Raw genomic sequence first — 13,929 nt, 5'->3', positions numbered from 1 at the left:
AAAAGAGTCTTGTTAACTTATTAAACTAACTTATTAAGCCTGCAAATGGATATGTTGACCAGAACTACGCAATTTTTCCGGTATATTTGTAATAATTATTTAAGAGCTCAGCATGTGGCTTATTTAATAAAGAGTTCAAAAGGTGTATTTTACGTGGAATATATGTATATCACCATCTGCCAGTTATTTAGTTGCGAGAGGGTTGTAAGAGTTCGGAGTGTTTTTATTCCTTATAATGATAGTGGCGCGTGAATTTCTTTATAATCGTCAAAACTTCCTGCCTGAATTCCTTGCATACCTCTTCCAGGTTATATGTGGCTTGAAGACGTTTGTTGTTGGCATGTAGTTTACTGTAGTAGCAATCTTATATATTTTGCTACGTCCGTCTCTAGCTTTTCTTTATTATAGGTTAGCTGATATCAATTCATGGGGAGTAAGGCTTTCTTTTTTAGGAATTTTTTTTTTTTTTTTTTGTGTCGCTTACATATATAGGCCTTTCATCTTCCTCGGGACCGTTCATGGCCGTTTTAAGTTTATTACCTCCTAAAAATGAACGATCAGTGATGCTTCTTTCTTTCGGTTTTTCTTCAATCTCGATGAGATCATTTTTCCTTGATATGCCCGTGAGACCTTTTTTTCTTATCTTATTGTTGGCGTTATCTTTATTTATAGCTACAATTTCGGTGGGCCTTGCGGTCTACCTTTTCTTATACTTATGTTTCTGTGAATTTGTTGACTTTATGGAGTGGATGTATATTCTTTTCTTTGTGCTCATATTGTTTAAATTTGTAGTCTTTTGTGTAATTGTGGATGCGAGTCGCTTCCTTTTCTTTAGTTGCTTTCTTTCCAAGGATGCTTCACTTTAAATCTAACGGCGAGCGTTTTACTCATATATATATCCTGTATTTTATAGTATTTTTTTTTAGGGGATGAAAGGTCTTAAGTTATTAGTTTTTTCATAGCTATAGACGTGTACAACGATGTTTTCCTATTTCTTTGCTTATCCCTTTGTTTAGGTTATTTAAAAAGGTCTAAAAGCCGCGCTTTTTTAAATTAATCGCAGGGATACTTTCGTTGTGTGCAACTCTGTTGCATGTTCTCCTTATTTTCATCACGTTGAAGTCCTTAATTTTTTTTTTTTTTAAATATTTCAATAAAAACTTTACTTTCGTTGTAAGTTCGTATGACGGCATAGATGACAGGATTATCTTATAAATAGCCAATTTTTTTTTTGAATTTCTGCTTGTGTAATGTTAACAGAATATTTTTTGTTTGAAATGTTTCGTAGCATGTGTTTTAATTCAAAGATATATTTAACTTCTGGGATGCCCCCTTGGGGCGTTCGCTATGTATATCTGGCGAGCAACGCAATAAACTAGTTATTAAATTCGTAGCTAACTTTTGGAGGCTACAGTTACACGATATGCGAGAATAAGAAGTTTATTCGGCATGGGTAAAGAGTTGTAGTAAGTAACTTGGCACTCGAATGGCTTGTGGGTTTGTATTGACCTTTAACGAATTACAAAAAAGTTATTTGGAGTTGGTTAACGACCATTTTTGTAACAAAAGCTGCACTATGCTTTTACCCTTAAATACTCCTTTAGAGTTCGATTTGTTGTATATTTACACCTTAGTGATGTTGTGTCATCCGTTCGCTAAGTAAGTTCTGTGAGCAGTTTTTGAATATAGTAGGTATTAGAACCCTTCTGATTACTATTCGCCCTAATCTCTTCAATGAGGGCGGTATTCTTGTCGTTGTTGTCCCCTTTATTTGGTTATCTGAACTAATCTTGTTTAAAACTTTTATATTACTCTGTACACTTTTACATATGTAGCGCATAATTGTCCCCGTGTATAGACAGTACATCCCATACTTTACTATAATAGTGTATGTTAGTATAATTGTTAAATGTTTATAATCATCTTGTATTTTGTACACTATTTTAGGTTTTTCCTTCTTAATCGTTTAATGTTAAATTAATATGCTTAGTAATTTGTAGAGGGTGTTTGTTACGATTCTGGAGATGGTACTGGAGATGGTAAGGTTCTCTGACTATAGTGAGCGCCCAAAGGTGAGCTTATAAGAGTTAAATATATAATAAGAAGATAAAAAAACGAAAGTAAACCAATTAACCTTAAAAAATTATAGTTAATAAAGCTAAGATTTAAAATAAGAGTGGAACAGATGCACAACTTTATTAAAGCTGCGCACAGGTGAAAATAGGATTTAAGAAAGGACCGTAGAAATAACCGAAAGTTAAAAATTTGAAATAGAAGCAAAAGTAACATAAAGAGAAAATAGGCACTTTATACAAAGGAAATAACAGAATCAGCTCTCTCACCTTAAGGTAGGAAGCCTTAAATATTTATTTAAGCGCTAAAAATGCAAATCATAAATTTCAAGCATTGGCGCACATAACTTAATAATATCCAATGGAAATGATGATAGGGGTGCATGCTGGATTCAAAACAGTTTTTACCGTAATGTTTTTTGGTAGCTAGGGATAATAGCTGAAATATATAGCGATAGTTGAATAATAATACTGTAAGTAACAAATATTAAAATAGTAACGTAGGTTTACTAATACGGATTTTAATTATATTTATGAAGTAGGTAAAGGTTACTGACTCTTAATTAATTTCAAAGAAAACGCTTGTATATAGGTTTTTATCAATATTAGCATATATACTTTTTCTTTAAAAATTGTCTTAAAAGGCAACATCTCTACAGTGAAAGAAAGAACCCTTCCGAACCCTCTTAATTGGAGGAATAGATTAAGCTGTTTCTGTAGTTTACTCATTACAACAGTAGCATGCCAGAGCATTATATATATATAAATAATGAAGCAAAGGGTTTTCTTTTCTTGTTTTACCGCTTGTAGAATGCTTTGTTGTTGCACGCGTATCGTCAACGAGCGAAAAACTCCGTAGATGCTTGCAGAGAGAGCTAATAACAACAAAAAAAAATGTATTTATGCCTTTCTTGCACATGTAATTACTATTTTCTGTCCAGAAAACTCAGTTTGCGCCAACTCCACATGCTTTTACTGTTCTGGTGCACTCGTCCTCTTGCGCGTGCAATACTTCACAGTAGAGATAAGTTATACCTGATCCCTTGAGTAATGAGCAGGGAGGAGTCGAACTGCCGGGAGCTTTGCTCAAGGTGGGCTCAGTATATTAAATACTGGAAATCTTTAAATCAAACTTTAACTTGTGAATTTAATGAAATAGTCAATCTCCATAAAGGAAAAAAGTATCGTTAAGTTAATTTTCCCTTTTTGCTAACATAAGTAACCACTAAACCAGTACTCTTTTTATTTGTTCATTCTACTAAAGTAATAATAAAGTAATGGTTACAATATTTATTTGTACACAGTTTTGCTTCAGAGGCATATTTTTCTTTTTTAAACGGTTACGAAGCTGAAGTTTGTAAAGGCTCTATTATGGAATTTTGTTATTCGTCTTCTTCTAAGAAGTATGCCTCAGTTAATTCAATTTTGAATGAAATGGTATTTTATTTTAAACTCCTTCCATCCTCTAGAGAATTCCTTTTACCATAAACTTGGCAGAAACTTCTTTTTAAAAAAATAAACGAAAACTCTCACCAACTACAAAATATTACAAACGCTCTATTAGTGAAGGGAAAACGGACTGTTGGATTAGTGGATATAGGAGAAATAGGTATTATTGATGTGCTCTTACAATGGAACGAGCTATAAAATATTTTAAAAATTTTTTAAAAAACAGTATAAAATGTCTACTTTTGTGATATACAGTGACAGCATCACAGCAGCTCATGGCGGCCTTGAGAAGCGAACTAACACTTAAACATACAGTAGTTGAAGAAATGCTAGAAGGTTTTCTACTATCCTTACAAATATGTGAAAAGTTTACTGCTACACATGCCCAACTACTTTTTTTAAGGTAGTTTTAAGCAACACAGCGCACCTCTACTTTACTTAAACTGCATCACCGACGAACCATATTTAAACCAACCGTATCTGTTAGTTTCTTTGAAAATATTAAATGTAGCTGGGGGAAACACGGAGGACTAACACGAACTTCTTACCTGTCTTTCTTAGTTTCTTTTATATATAACTATTAAGTAACTAAGATAACAAAATCACAAATTTTTAAGGATGAGGGGAATATGATTGGCATTCACATGGTCCTGGCAGGCTTTCGCTAAACGAGTAATGAACTTAGGGTACTCCCTGCGGCTGGCGGCCCTCACAGCGCTACAGGGAATCCAACCTCCTGGGCTAACCTAGCACAAAACTCTAATATCGGGTGGTTTCAGAAAAGCAAAGTAGTACTCCTTTACCTTTCCAGTGTACACCATTTCAGCAGCTACGTCATTTCTTGTGAGTTGGTCCGCTGGCTTCCTGGCGGCATGCTCCAACACAACGGTTCTGCAGTACATGCCAGTATTGCAAGTAGCCCTCACGAAGCCAGGGGGCTAAAAACGCACGCTAAAAAAACTTACACAAACTGCTGCTAATAAAAGCGTGCTACCAAAATATCCGCTTGGTGGTCGCTGACGCTCACATTTATAACGCAAGCCGCTCGCTGGTCGTCCCACTTGCGGAAGTGTGAGAGGAATGTGCAATCCCGCTGATTAGCTGGCCAGACCCGTACGTAGCTTTGGTTGAGGATCAGTGTGTTACTGCCTAAGTCTTCTAATACTTTGCAGTTTTCCATGATAGCTAAAGAAAACTTTTCATCCTAAGCGTGTGGTCGGTTATATGCACGGCCAGCAACCTTCCCACTTCCACCGGGTTTTCAAGTCGAAAAAAAAAAAACAAAGTTCCCCAGCGGTGATGCCCTTGATAGTGGCAAAAGCAATCAATGAATCGTCAATTGACTTCTTACCGTCTGGCGTAGTGGATAGGATATCTCTTCGGTATAACCGATGATGCTCTGACAAGAAAATTAGCCAACATGGAAAATTTCTAGCACAATATTTAAAATCGGCACCGGTAATCTCGATTGGCTCCCAGGTATTATCTAAATCGGTAGCATCTTCTGCAATGGAAAGAATATTTTGAACGCAAGCTTCTATAGTGCTTAGTATTATAATATCTGAAGGAGATTCAAATGATTCTAAAGGGGCAGAAAACAAACCTTTCATAGCGAGCATAATTCGTACCACCGACTTTGGCTGGTTCGGAAGGGAAGGAAAGCTTTTGCCTACACTTCTGGTGGTCCGCAAAACTTTTTTTGATAATAACATATATAGCTGTGTAGCGAAAAAACCTCATCAGATACAGGCGTCGTTTCCTCTTTAATTTCGTGCATTGGAGGAATGGAAGCGTGAGACTGAGCAAGTTCCACTTGCTTCTTTAATTTTTCTAAACGGAACTTTAATATTAAACGCTCAACTACTATGACGAGTTTGACCTAACACGTTTTGGCGGTTCCTACGTAATGCGAGCCTTTTCTTTGGAAAACAAAGGCATTACTGACGAAGTGCGTAACGAGAATATATATAGATAATTATTATAAAAAGACATTGTGTTCTTCACTTTGCAGCTTAACTATGTCGGCACACTCGCTCAAACCTACGAAAAATAAAAGAAGCGAGTCCTACTAAAGTAGAGCGTGCGTACTCTGGTAAACCGCCTTAACGGTGTTCTCCAACTCCACCAGGCCGGGGATGATATGCGCGCTACTGTCTGCAGGGAGGAGACCAGCCAAGCGGGTTAGCGATTGGAGCAGGATGGCTTGACGCCGAGTGGCGTCCGACAGGAAATTCAATAGTTGTTTTTCTTGAGCTTGATAAGAAATAGACAAGGCCCAACTAGAAAGTGCAGAAGTTTCACTGCCTTCGCTCAGACAACTAAAAGGTATAGAAATGTATATAATAAAAATAGTTATAATCGAAGTAAAAATACCGTTTATGGTGGCAAGAGGGGACAAAGGCGGCTTTAGATTCCATTGGACCTTCAACGTATACTGGTTCGTCTACTCCAAAATTGGGCTAATTAAATATACATACTCGCTATAATAAGGGATATTACACCAACACAATAAACAGCTGTATTTTAAAAGTAACATTTGAGCAGTTATCTATAAAATAACTAAGTAACTCTTAACAACAGTTTATAAAACAAATACTTTAAATAAATATAAAATAATATAAAATTTAAACTGAGCAAAGTTAAATTTGCAGCAGTAACTCAAATTTCTAAACTAAGAGCAAAAGTCATTACCATAGCATGGAACACTTATAGAATACATAAATCTTATCTTGTATATAAAATTATTTATAAACTTTTTAAATTATCTAAAGCTGAAGAAAATCGAAGGCTTGTGATTTGACGATGAAGCTCTAAATGTTTAAGCCAGTCTTCCATTTGCTCAATTGTAAAACACCTTAAATGCATGGAAATGACTTCTTCATTCTTTAACAAGTATAATAAATCATGAATAATATAAACTTGCAAAATAAACATAACTTTTTGTGGAACAAGTATTTCAATTCTTAAGTTATCAAGAGGATGAATAGTTATAGAAGCAAACTTTAAACATATTGAACCTGAAAACAGTACATTATTAATGCAAAAAATATTAATAATAAAAAAACCGCGGCAGGAATCTAAGTCTTCGGGAGACTTATAATAGGAGAGATAGCCATCACACAAAACAAAGTAGCGTTCCTGCCAACCGTACAAAAAATTTATCCACTTGTATAAGACATCACTAGAAGATAGTATACCGTAATATAAGCATATACACCAAAATAAAGTCCCAAAACCTTTTAAAAGGGACGCAACAATTATCTCCCTCTGACATCTAGGCTATTTCACCGGAGAACAACCCGAGGCTAAGCCCTCAACATTCTGTAAGCGGTGCTTCTCTTACCCTATTACTTTTCGCTCAATCGAATTTTTTTCGTGGCCGTTTATTGGTCAGAATGCACCTTGGCAATTAAATTATTAAAAAACTATAGCATCGTTAAAGTTTCATCAGTAAGTTGGGCTATTGGATATGTCAAAAACAATTGGTATACTAGAAAAGCTAATAAAGGTATGCATTAATACCGAATTTTTGTACTTTTCTACTAACACTAGCTAAACCTATATTAAAGCCTAGGTCATGGCTGTCACAACCTGAAAGCCGTAAGGTTCTTTGAAGATAGCAAGTGAAACAAAATAAAACGAAGAGCGAAGTTCAGATATAACTACTCAAAACTGTGCACAGGCGAGAAATAAACTTTTAAAAAGAGCTTTAAACCGAACTAGCACTTGATAACCTGAAGCAGTAATGTTATACCGAGATTATTATATACAAATATGATAAGTATTTTCTGACTTTTTTTAAACGGAAACAAATTAAACACGTATATTCTAATATCTTAAATTTAATCTGAACAAATAAACATAAATGGAAATTGCTTTCTAAATTCTTTGTAAAGGTATATAAACGGCTGATTGCCTAAAACTCTTATGACTCCCACCCTCTTTGTTCTCGCCTTTTCCGTTTTTAGTGTTTTTATATTGATCTATTAACTGTTGAAATTGACCGCAAATCCCAAAGGGGACGCCTCCAGTAGAGTGCGATTAACCCTTTATAAGGGTACACAAGCTCGTCATTAGCCTTAAAATGGGGCCCACTGCTAAAGCATTATCATGAGCGTTCCAAAGGGCTGGTAGGATCGCCATATCGAAGGTCAGGGCTCCATCATTAGGCTTATTGTGATGGAATGTCGCTAAAAGCCACCAAGAGGAGAGGAGGTCCAGAGTATATAGATTCGAGGCCTTTTAGGCCACCGACATCGACTGCCCTTCCCTTCCCCCTTGACCGGCTAGCAGCTTCTAGGCCGGGGAACCTTTCATCAGATTATCACATTTAGGTGGAAAAATCTTTAAATATCTATTTTAGGGCTAGAAACGCGTATGGTTCATGAACAATAAAGATAATGCATTAGTCTTACTAAAATTTTTATAAACAAAAAATATAAGCTTACAGACGCAAGCTATGTTACATCAACGACCTGTTAACAAACTCTATCTACGTCTATGTAAAATTTAGAAATTGCACTGAAGAACCAAAACTTTGATGGGGCAGTACATGTGTGTATATACCTTCAAGTTTTTTTTAAACTATAGCCTGGTTACATTAATAAAAAAAGCTTGTTATGTGCCGTTAAGCTCAGTGAAAGTTTAAGCAAACATAAGGTAGATATTATTATTTCAATTTATGGATACCCTTAGAGGTCACCAACATCAACCGTCAACGTTACCGCCACTACCTTTAATTCATATAATAATTAAGTTTAAAAGACAAGCGTTACTAAAGTCTATATAAATTGCCTTTATTTTAGCTATCAAAATCCTATTATAGAATTATAGAAATTATAACATAAGAAAAACCCAAGATTTAAAATTTTATCTTTGAAATATCTTATCTCAAACTATTGTTATGTTTATGTTAATATACAAAAAGTAGAGCAGATACTATAACATTTTATTAATTCCTTTCGATTTTAGAACGTTTATATATTAGTCATTCATGCTTTTTGCTTATTCAGACGGTAGTGTTCAGTAAGTTTATGCCATTCCTTTAATATAGCAATCAGAGATATCTTTAACGACTAAATCTTTTTAACCCTAACATATTGTACTATAAAATTTTGCAATCCACTGTTAAGTACGTTACAGTACTTTTTAAATGTTTTTATACCTAACAATTTTTTACCTTAAAGGTCTAAAGAAGATTGCACTTAATTTACATATTGCTGAATTTTAAACTTTATGTCATAATTAAAAGTTGTTTATCTTTTAAATAGAGGGGAGGGGGAAATCTTGTCTTTTTCATAAAATTTTCGAAATTTACTTGCAAGTACATTATAGTTTTTACTCTTCATTAAAATTCTTCATGTTTAATCAAGTTTTAATTGTTATGATTAATAGTAGATTATACTTAATTTACATTACACTGAATTTTAAATATCCATGCCTTATTTTAAATAAAAATTGTTTATCTTATAAATAGTGGGGGGAGATGAGCATTGTTTAAGATAAACTAGCGAAAGTGTACCCTTCTAACGGAATAGGCACTCATAACTGAGTGGCGTCCTATTTGGGAGTTGCAGTTAATTTCAACAGATTAAGAGTTAAATACTCTGTAGGGGAGTGGGTTCGATTTCCTAGAGCGGACAAATTCACGGAGTTTCCGAGATCGAAAAACCTATGAGCTCGCCTGGGGCCATGTCAAGATAGGGGGGGATCCTAATATCAAAAGGAAGTCCAAGAGGAAGAGAAAGGGTACTTGGACCTCTAACCTACCCTAGTTTGGCGACCAAAGAGGGTTCTGAACATTTTATCACTCATAAGGGTAAGTGGTAGCGTCGAAAGTATGCACTTATAACGGAATGAACGCGCTCAACTCTGGGACATCCTCTCTCGGATTTGCGTTTAATTTCTTGTGCACATATCATTGTGTACCACTCGTACAGCTTATTTTTTATTACATTAAAAATGACCTTGTGGTATTTGCTTGTGGGTTCAAGTTTTCGCCTCATGAATCTACTTTTTCTTTATATTTTGATTTTGATTTAAATATCATATATTATATGCCTCATTACTTCCTGTGTAATGTTTGTTTCTGGCATGATCCTTTATTTTTTGTCGGTCAATGTTCTTTTCCATTTAAAAGCAGTAATCGCTCTCGTTATGCTTACTTTACCACACCCGTTCGGTTAGAATTTTCTGATTAAAAACCGGAAGAAGAGAAAAAGTAAAAAAGGGGAAATTATCACCTGTATTTATCAGATAAAATTCTTAAATATAGCTATTATAAGTTAAGGAACGTGTTATAAATCATACAGATATTCTTTTCATTGCAGTTTGATATCACGCATCGTATTTCTTACTTTGAGTGAAGCCTTTAATAAAAGTTATTGGGGTAAAGCTTCACATAACATTAAAAAAATAATCTGGGCCTTCCTTAAATAACTTAAAAATCACTTTCTTCTCAATTTAATTACCTGAGCGAGTTCATAAAATATCTTAGAATCGCGTACAAATAAATAAAAAATCTTATCTGATTTTCATTTGTGCTCATCTCTTGTGTACAAGCTAAAAGTGAAAAGTAGGTTTACCGGCTTCAAAGTTAAAAAGAAAATAAACTTTAATTTTAACAGTCCCCCAAAGATGCCCATAGAAAAACATCCCGCGCTGGTGGGTCACTTGAAATCGTATTCTATTTACGAAGGAATATTAGTGATGAGATTTTTCAAATATTTTTAACCAGGTGTTTCAGATTCATTAATTCTAGCTTTAACAAAATATTTAAATAATTCTTTTTGCATAATAGAAGTGGTATGGGGGAAACTAAACTACCAAAAAAACAAAAAGTAACCTAAAGAGTTCAACCTGCATATGTAACAAACAACATCAACTTAATATAAAGGGAGAGTATACTGGCGTTTGGGACTATTTCACATTCAAAAAAATTGTTAGTTTTCGAACGCGTAGATCTCCTGCCGAACTATAGCGGTTATATAAACCTAATCGCTCCTCCTCTCTTTCTCCGCCACAAAGCAAATAAAGGAATGTGACTTTTTGCTTACTATCTGTTATAGCTTTCATATAGAAAAGGGGTATGTATACCTTCACAGAGAGTAAAAAAACAATCTAAAATGGGGGACTAAAAAACACAGTATGTGCACAGTTCCCAACCAGGCCTAGGTGCGCATTATAAACAAATTAAATATAAGTACTCTAAAAATTGGATAGCACGCTTCTTTTTTTAATACCTTTTTAAAAATAAATTGTTGTTTTTATAAAATTCACCATTGAACGAATAAAGCTAGATAATAATAGCGATAGTTTCGCACCCCATTTGCAAACTTTCACGTCGATTATTATATGGTACACTGGAGTCACCATTTAAACAGTTTAGTTTTAATAAGCAATCAAAAGGGAATTAAAGAGTAACACATAAATTTATCTCCTAACATACCAAGCCAACAATAAATAAGTAAAATAGTCCTAAATTGTTTTCTTTGTATTTCTTATAATTTTTTTAATCCGTCCTTGTTTATCTAATATTTGAATTGCTTAGGATAAAAATAACTAAATTAATTTCATTTGCATAGCTGAAAGGCCTTTATTAACTGTGTGTTGTATATTAGCAAGTAGCCACTTGCTGTTGTGACCACAAATTATAATTATCATTAGTAAACGCTTACTGAAAAGTTAACGCAATTAATAATGATAGAATTACAGTTTTTTTTAGCTAATAAGTTAAATACAACTCTGAGTTGTCCCCTGGGAGGATTGAACAGTTATTATAGCTCATAATCGAGGTTAAAGCCTTATAGCTTTACTAACTACACTGTCATTCTTAAACGTAGAAAAGGTGCAATTGATACCAAAAACGTGGTGTTTTATTTATACCAATAATAATGGTAAGACGGATCCAATAAATAAATCTAGAAATTTATTATAGGTTACATTATTTTTTTAAAACTTACTTAAACAAAGAAGGTATTCTCAGTTAAGCATATTTCTGGCCATATGAAAATTAAAAGAACTTGAAGCTACACAAACAGTTTCCTCACAACTTTCGGTTGCGTTAAGACTTATATGAAGAATAAATAATTATGAGGAAATTTACTAATGAAGGCATGTCTCCATACTACTCTACCTCGAGGCGTTACCCTTACAACTGGGTACAGGTATATCATAAGTCAACACAGTATTGTCAAACTCTACAAAGCTCTCCCTAGGGCTGAGAGGTAATAATAAAGAGTCCGGAGAGCTATAAATGTTAAAACTCACTAACATTATAAAAATTTGTGTGTGTTTGTAACCTTAAAAGGTCGCAGTAGCATTCTTCTGGAATAGCTTCACCTTTATATTATTTGATTTTTATAAGTTTATAAAGCATCATATATGTACTTTACGCTTTAAGCATGTTGCACGCTTTAAAGAATTCAAAATTTCTAATTTGCTGCATTCAGAAAACTGTCTGACCTGAGTTTCCATAATTATTGGGTTCATTAAAAAAGGCTTTCCCTTTTCCTGACAGGCTTCCGTGTCATGCTAAGTATTATGAGAAGCGATATCTTTCCTTGCATATTTTATTAACATATTATATGCTTATACCGTTGAACCTAAACTATGACCAAGTTCATGGGCGGCGGTGTTAAGCTGGATGGCGAAAGAAACTTTTTTCCCAAACGACAATGAAGTTACCACACCCGTATTAAAGCTTCTTGTTGTCCCCTTATAAGAAATATGTCTTCCACATATTCCTGTTTCTGCTTTCTAATTCTTTAAGCGAATATAAATATTTTTTAAAATAGAAAAGCTAAAACCTTGACGTCTACGAAAGCGATAGGCCGCCCCTAAGTCGCCATGAAAATCCCGATGTGTAAATAAATAAGCGAGGCAATGCTGATTAAAATTCTCGGTGGTAAAGTTATATAAAACCTGAAGAAATGATCATTTCGTTATATACGTTAATTTTAATTCGTATACTTTAGATATTGAAACTTCACCTCATGGACAGTTTGGCTCTCGGAACTAACGGGGTTAAGGGGGCCTGGCGTAGTCCAGACTTCAAACCCTATCGTAAGTTAAGTAATTTTATTCAAAATAAATTTTAAAAGGATTACCCTCGGGTCTAATTTTTAGTTTCTTGGAGGTGTCATTATAAAGGTTACTTCTACTGATGATGTAATTGGCACCGTGTAGTATTCTGTCCATAGCCGCTATAGTTTCTGTAAAAATCATTTATTAATACTTACCTTATAAATATGGTAATGTACATAGTAACTTTCTATATGCCTGTCATTAGCCTCATAAAATGTGTGATCGGCTATCGAGTATATCTCGCAAACGTAGTGAATTGAAAGAGATGTTTCTTCGTCAGTAACCAACCATCGCCCATACGCTGGTTTTATATGATCTAATAACTGTAAAAAGTATTGTTGCAATACTTATAACAAACTTGATCAGAAAAAGTAGAAAATTTAATATTAATACTTTTATAATAACTTAATAGATTTCAAGGATATATTTTTCTCTTTATAAAGAGGATTACTGCTAAAAGAAGTAAAAATTTCGGGTTGCGCACGCATTAAATTAAAATTAACATTACTTTAAAATTATCTTCATTTAGATCACTCCTTTTATATAACATATGATGGTAGGGACCATAATTTTTATAATATCTTTTTAAATCTTCAATATAATATGTTTCATTTTCGGAGTATATGACAGCCTGGTTAAATTGGTTTTATTAAATGCCAAGCTTAATGAATTAAACGGAGACCTCAATTGCGCCCTCAATGAAATGCCCATATATATATGAACTTGCTTCTCCTAAAAAGTGTTAAGTTTAATAGCACAAAAATCTTTAAAATTTTAAACCTTCAATGCAGCCTGTAAATGCTAGTAAGTTATGTTGGTAAATCCCATACGAGCTACTTTCATTAGTAATATAGGCAAAATCCCTCGACATTTTTGCAGGTCTTATCTTTAGTTCATTTGAGCTTTTAAATTTTATTTGTTTATTATTTAAACAAATAAAATATATAATCTTTAACAAAATAAACTTTTGTCTAAAAGGAATTCTAATATTAACGCATTGATCTGTTTTCGAGCGACGATAACGGCGTAACTTTTCCAAAGGTTCAAAAAACTTTTGATAAAAGGTTTTAAAAACTTTTATTTGTTCCTTTAGCACATTGTCTACATTTTAAATAAAAAGCTAAAATTTTGTAAAACAAAGATATATATTTTACCTTGCATAGATGTTTTAGTCAAAAGTAAAAATAAAATTAAATATCTTAAATTCATCGCAATTTCCCACATTACATAAAATTTGAAAATTTTAATAAAGTAACTTTCTAGATAAACATCAATGTAAATTTTTTGATTAATAATTAATACTTTACCTGAAATAAGCTAAATT

At 33.7% G+C, this 13,929-nt stretch overlaps 2 protein-coding genes across 9 annotated transcripts; one reads left to right on the top strand and one right to left on the bottom strand.

Annotated features, from left to right (window-relative positions):
* Positions 1-235: 235 nt before the first annotated feature.
* On the top strand, positions 236-4,197 carry LOC135145728 (uncharacterized). Of its 8 annotated transcripts, XM_064077870.1 has the most exons (13): positions 236-307; positions 409-433; positions 493-623; positions 1,991-2,072; positions 2,215-2,348; positions 2,405-2,481; positions 2,615-2,664; positions 2,717-2,968; positions 3,023-3,253; positions 3,377-3,509; positions 3,570-3,681; positions 3,777-3,857; positions 3,925-4,197. In XM_064077870.1, the coding sequence occupies exons 9-13, from the start codon at positions 3,123-3,125 to the stop codon at positions 4,053-4,055; spliced, it is 588 nt and encodes a 195-aa protein (XP_063933940.1). In that variant the 5' UTR covers positions 236-307; positions 409-433; positions 493-623; positions 1,991-2,072; positions 2,215-2,348; positions 2,405-2,481; positions 2,615-2,664; positions 2,717-2,968; positions 3,023-3,122; the 3' UTR covers positions 4,056-4,197. The 8 variants fall into 8 exon arrangements, with proteins under 8 accessions (XP_063933940.1, XP_063933939.1, XP_063933942.1 ...); XM_064077869.1 differs by having other exon boundaries at positions 2,001-2,072; positions 2,717-3,253; XM_064077872.1 differs by having other exon boundaries at positions 2,717-3,163.
* On the bottom strand, positions 4,124-6,826 carry LOC135145720 (ceramide transfer protein-like). The gene is made up of 15 exons (XM_064077857.1): positions 6,758-6,826; positions 6,587-6,702; positions 6,459-6,538; positions 6,275-6,404; positions 5,895-5,964; positions 5,610-5,839; positions 5,512-5,561; positions 5,401-5,440; positions 5,257-5,351; positions 5,125-5,198; positions 4,978-5,066; positions 4,762-4,920; positions 4,516-4,706; positions 4,325-4,459; positions 4,124-4,267 (listed from the first exon to the last, which is right to left on the bottom strand). Exons 1-15 carry the CDS (start codon positions 6,793-6,795, stop codon positions 4,124-4,126), a joined length of 1,641 nt encoding a protein of 546 aa, XP_063933927.1. The 5' UTR covers positions 6,796-6,826.
* Positions 6,827-13,929: the final 7,103 nt, after the last annotated feature.

This window comes from Zophobas morio, unplaced genomic scaffold (assembly GCF_036711695.1).
Source record: "Zophobas morio isolate AGI-343-1 ecotype UQ-CSIRO unplaced genomic scaffold, CSIRO_AGI_Zmor_V1 ptg000178l, whole genome shotgun sequence".
In the NCBI taxonomy this organism is placed as follows: Eukaryota; Metazoa; Arthropoda; class Insecta; order Coleoptera; family Tenebrionidae; genus Zophobas; species Zophobas morio.
Note: the sequence above shows the minus strand (reverse complement) of the source record. Positions and strands in the feature narration are given on the sequence as shown.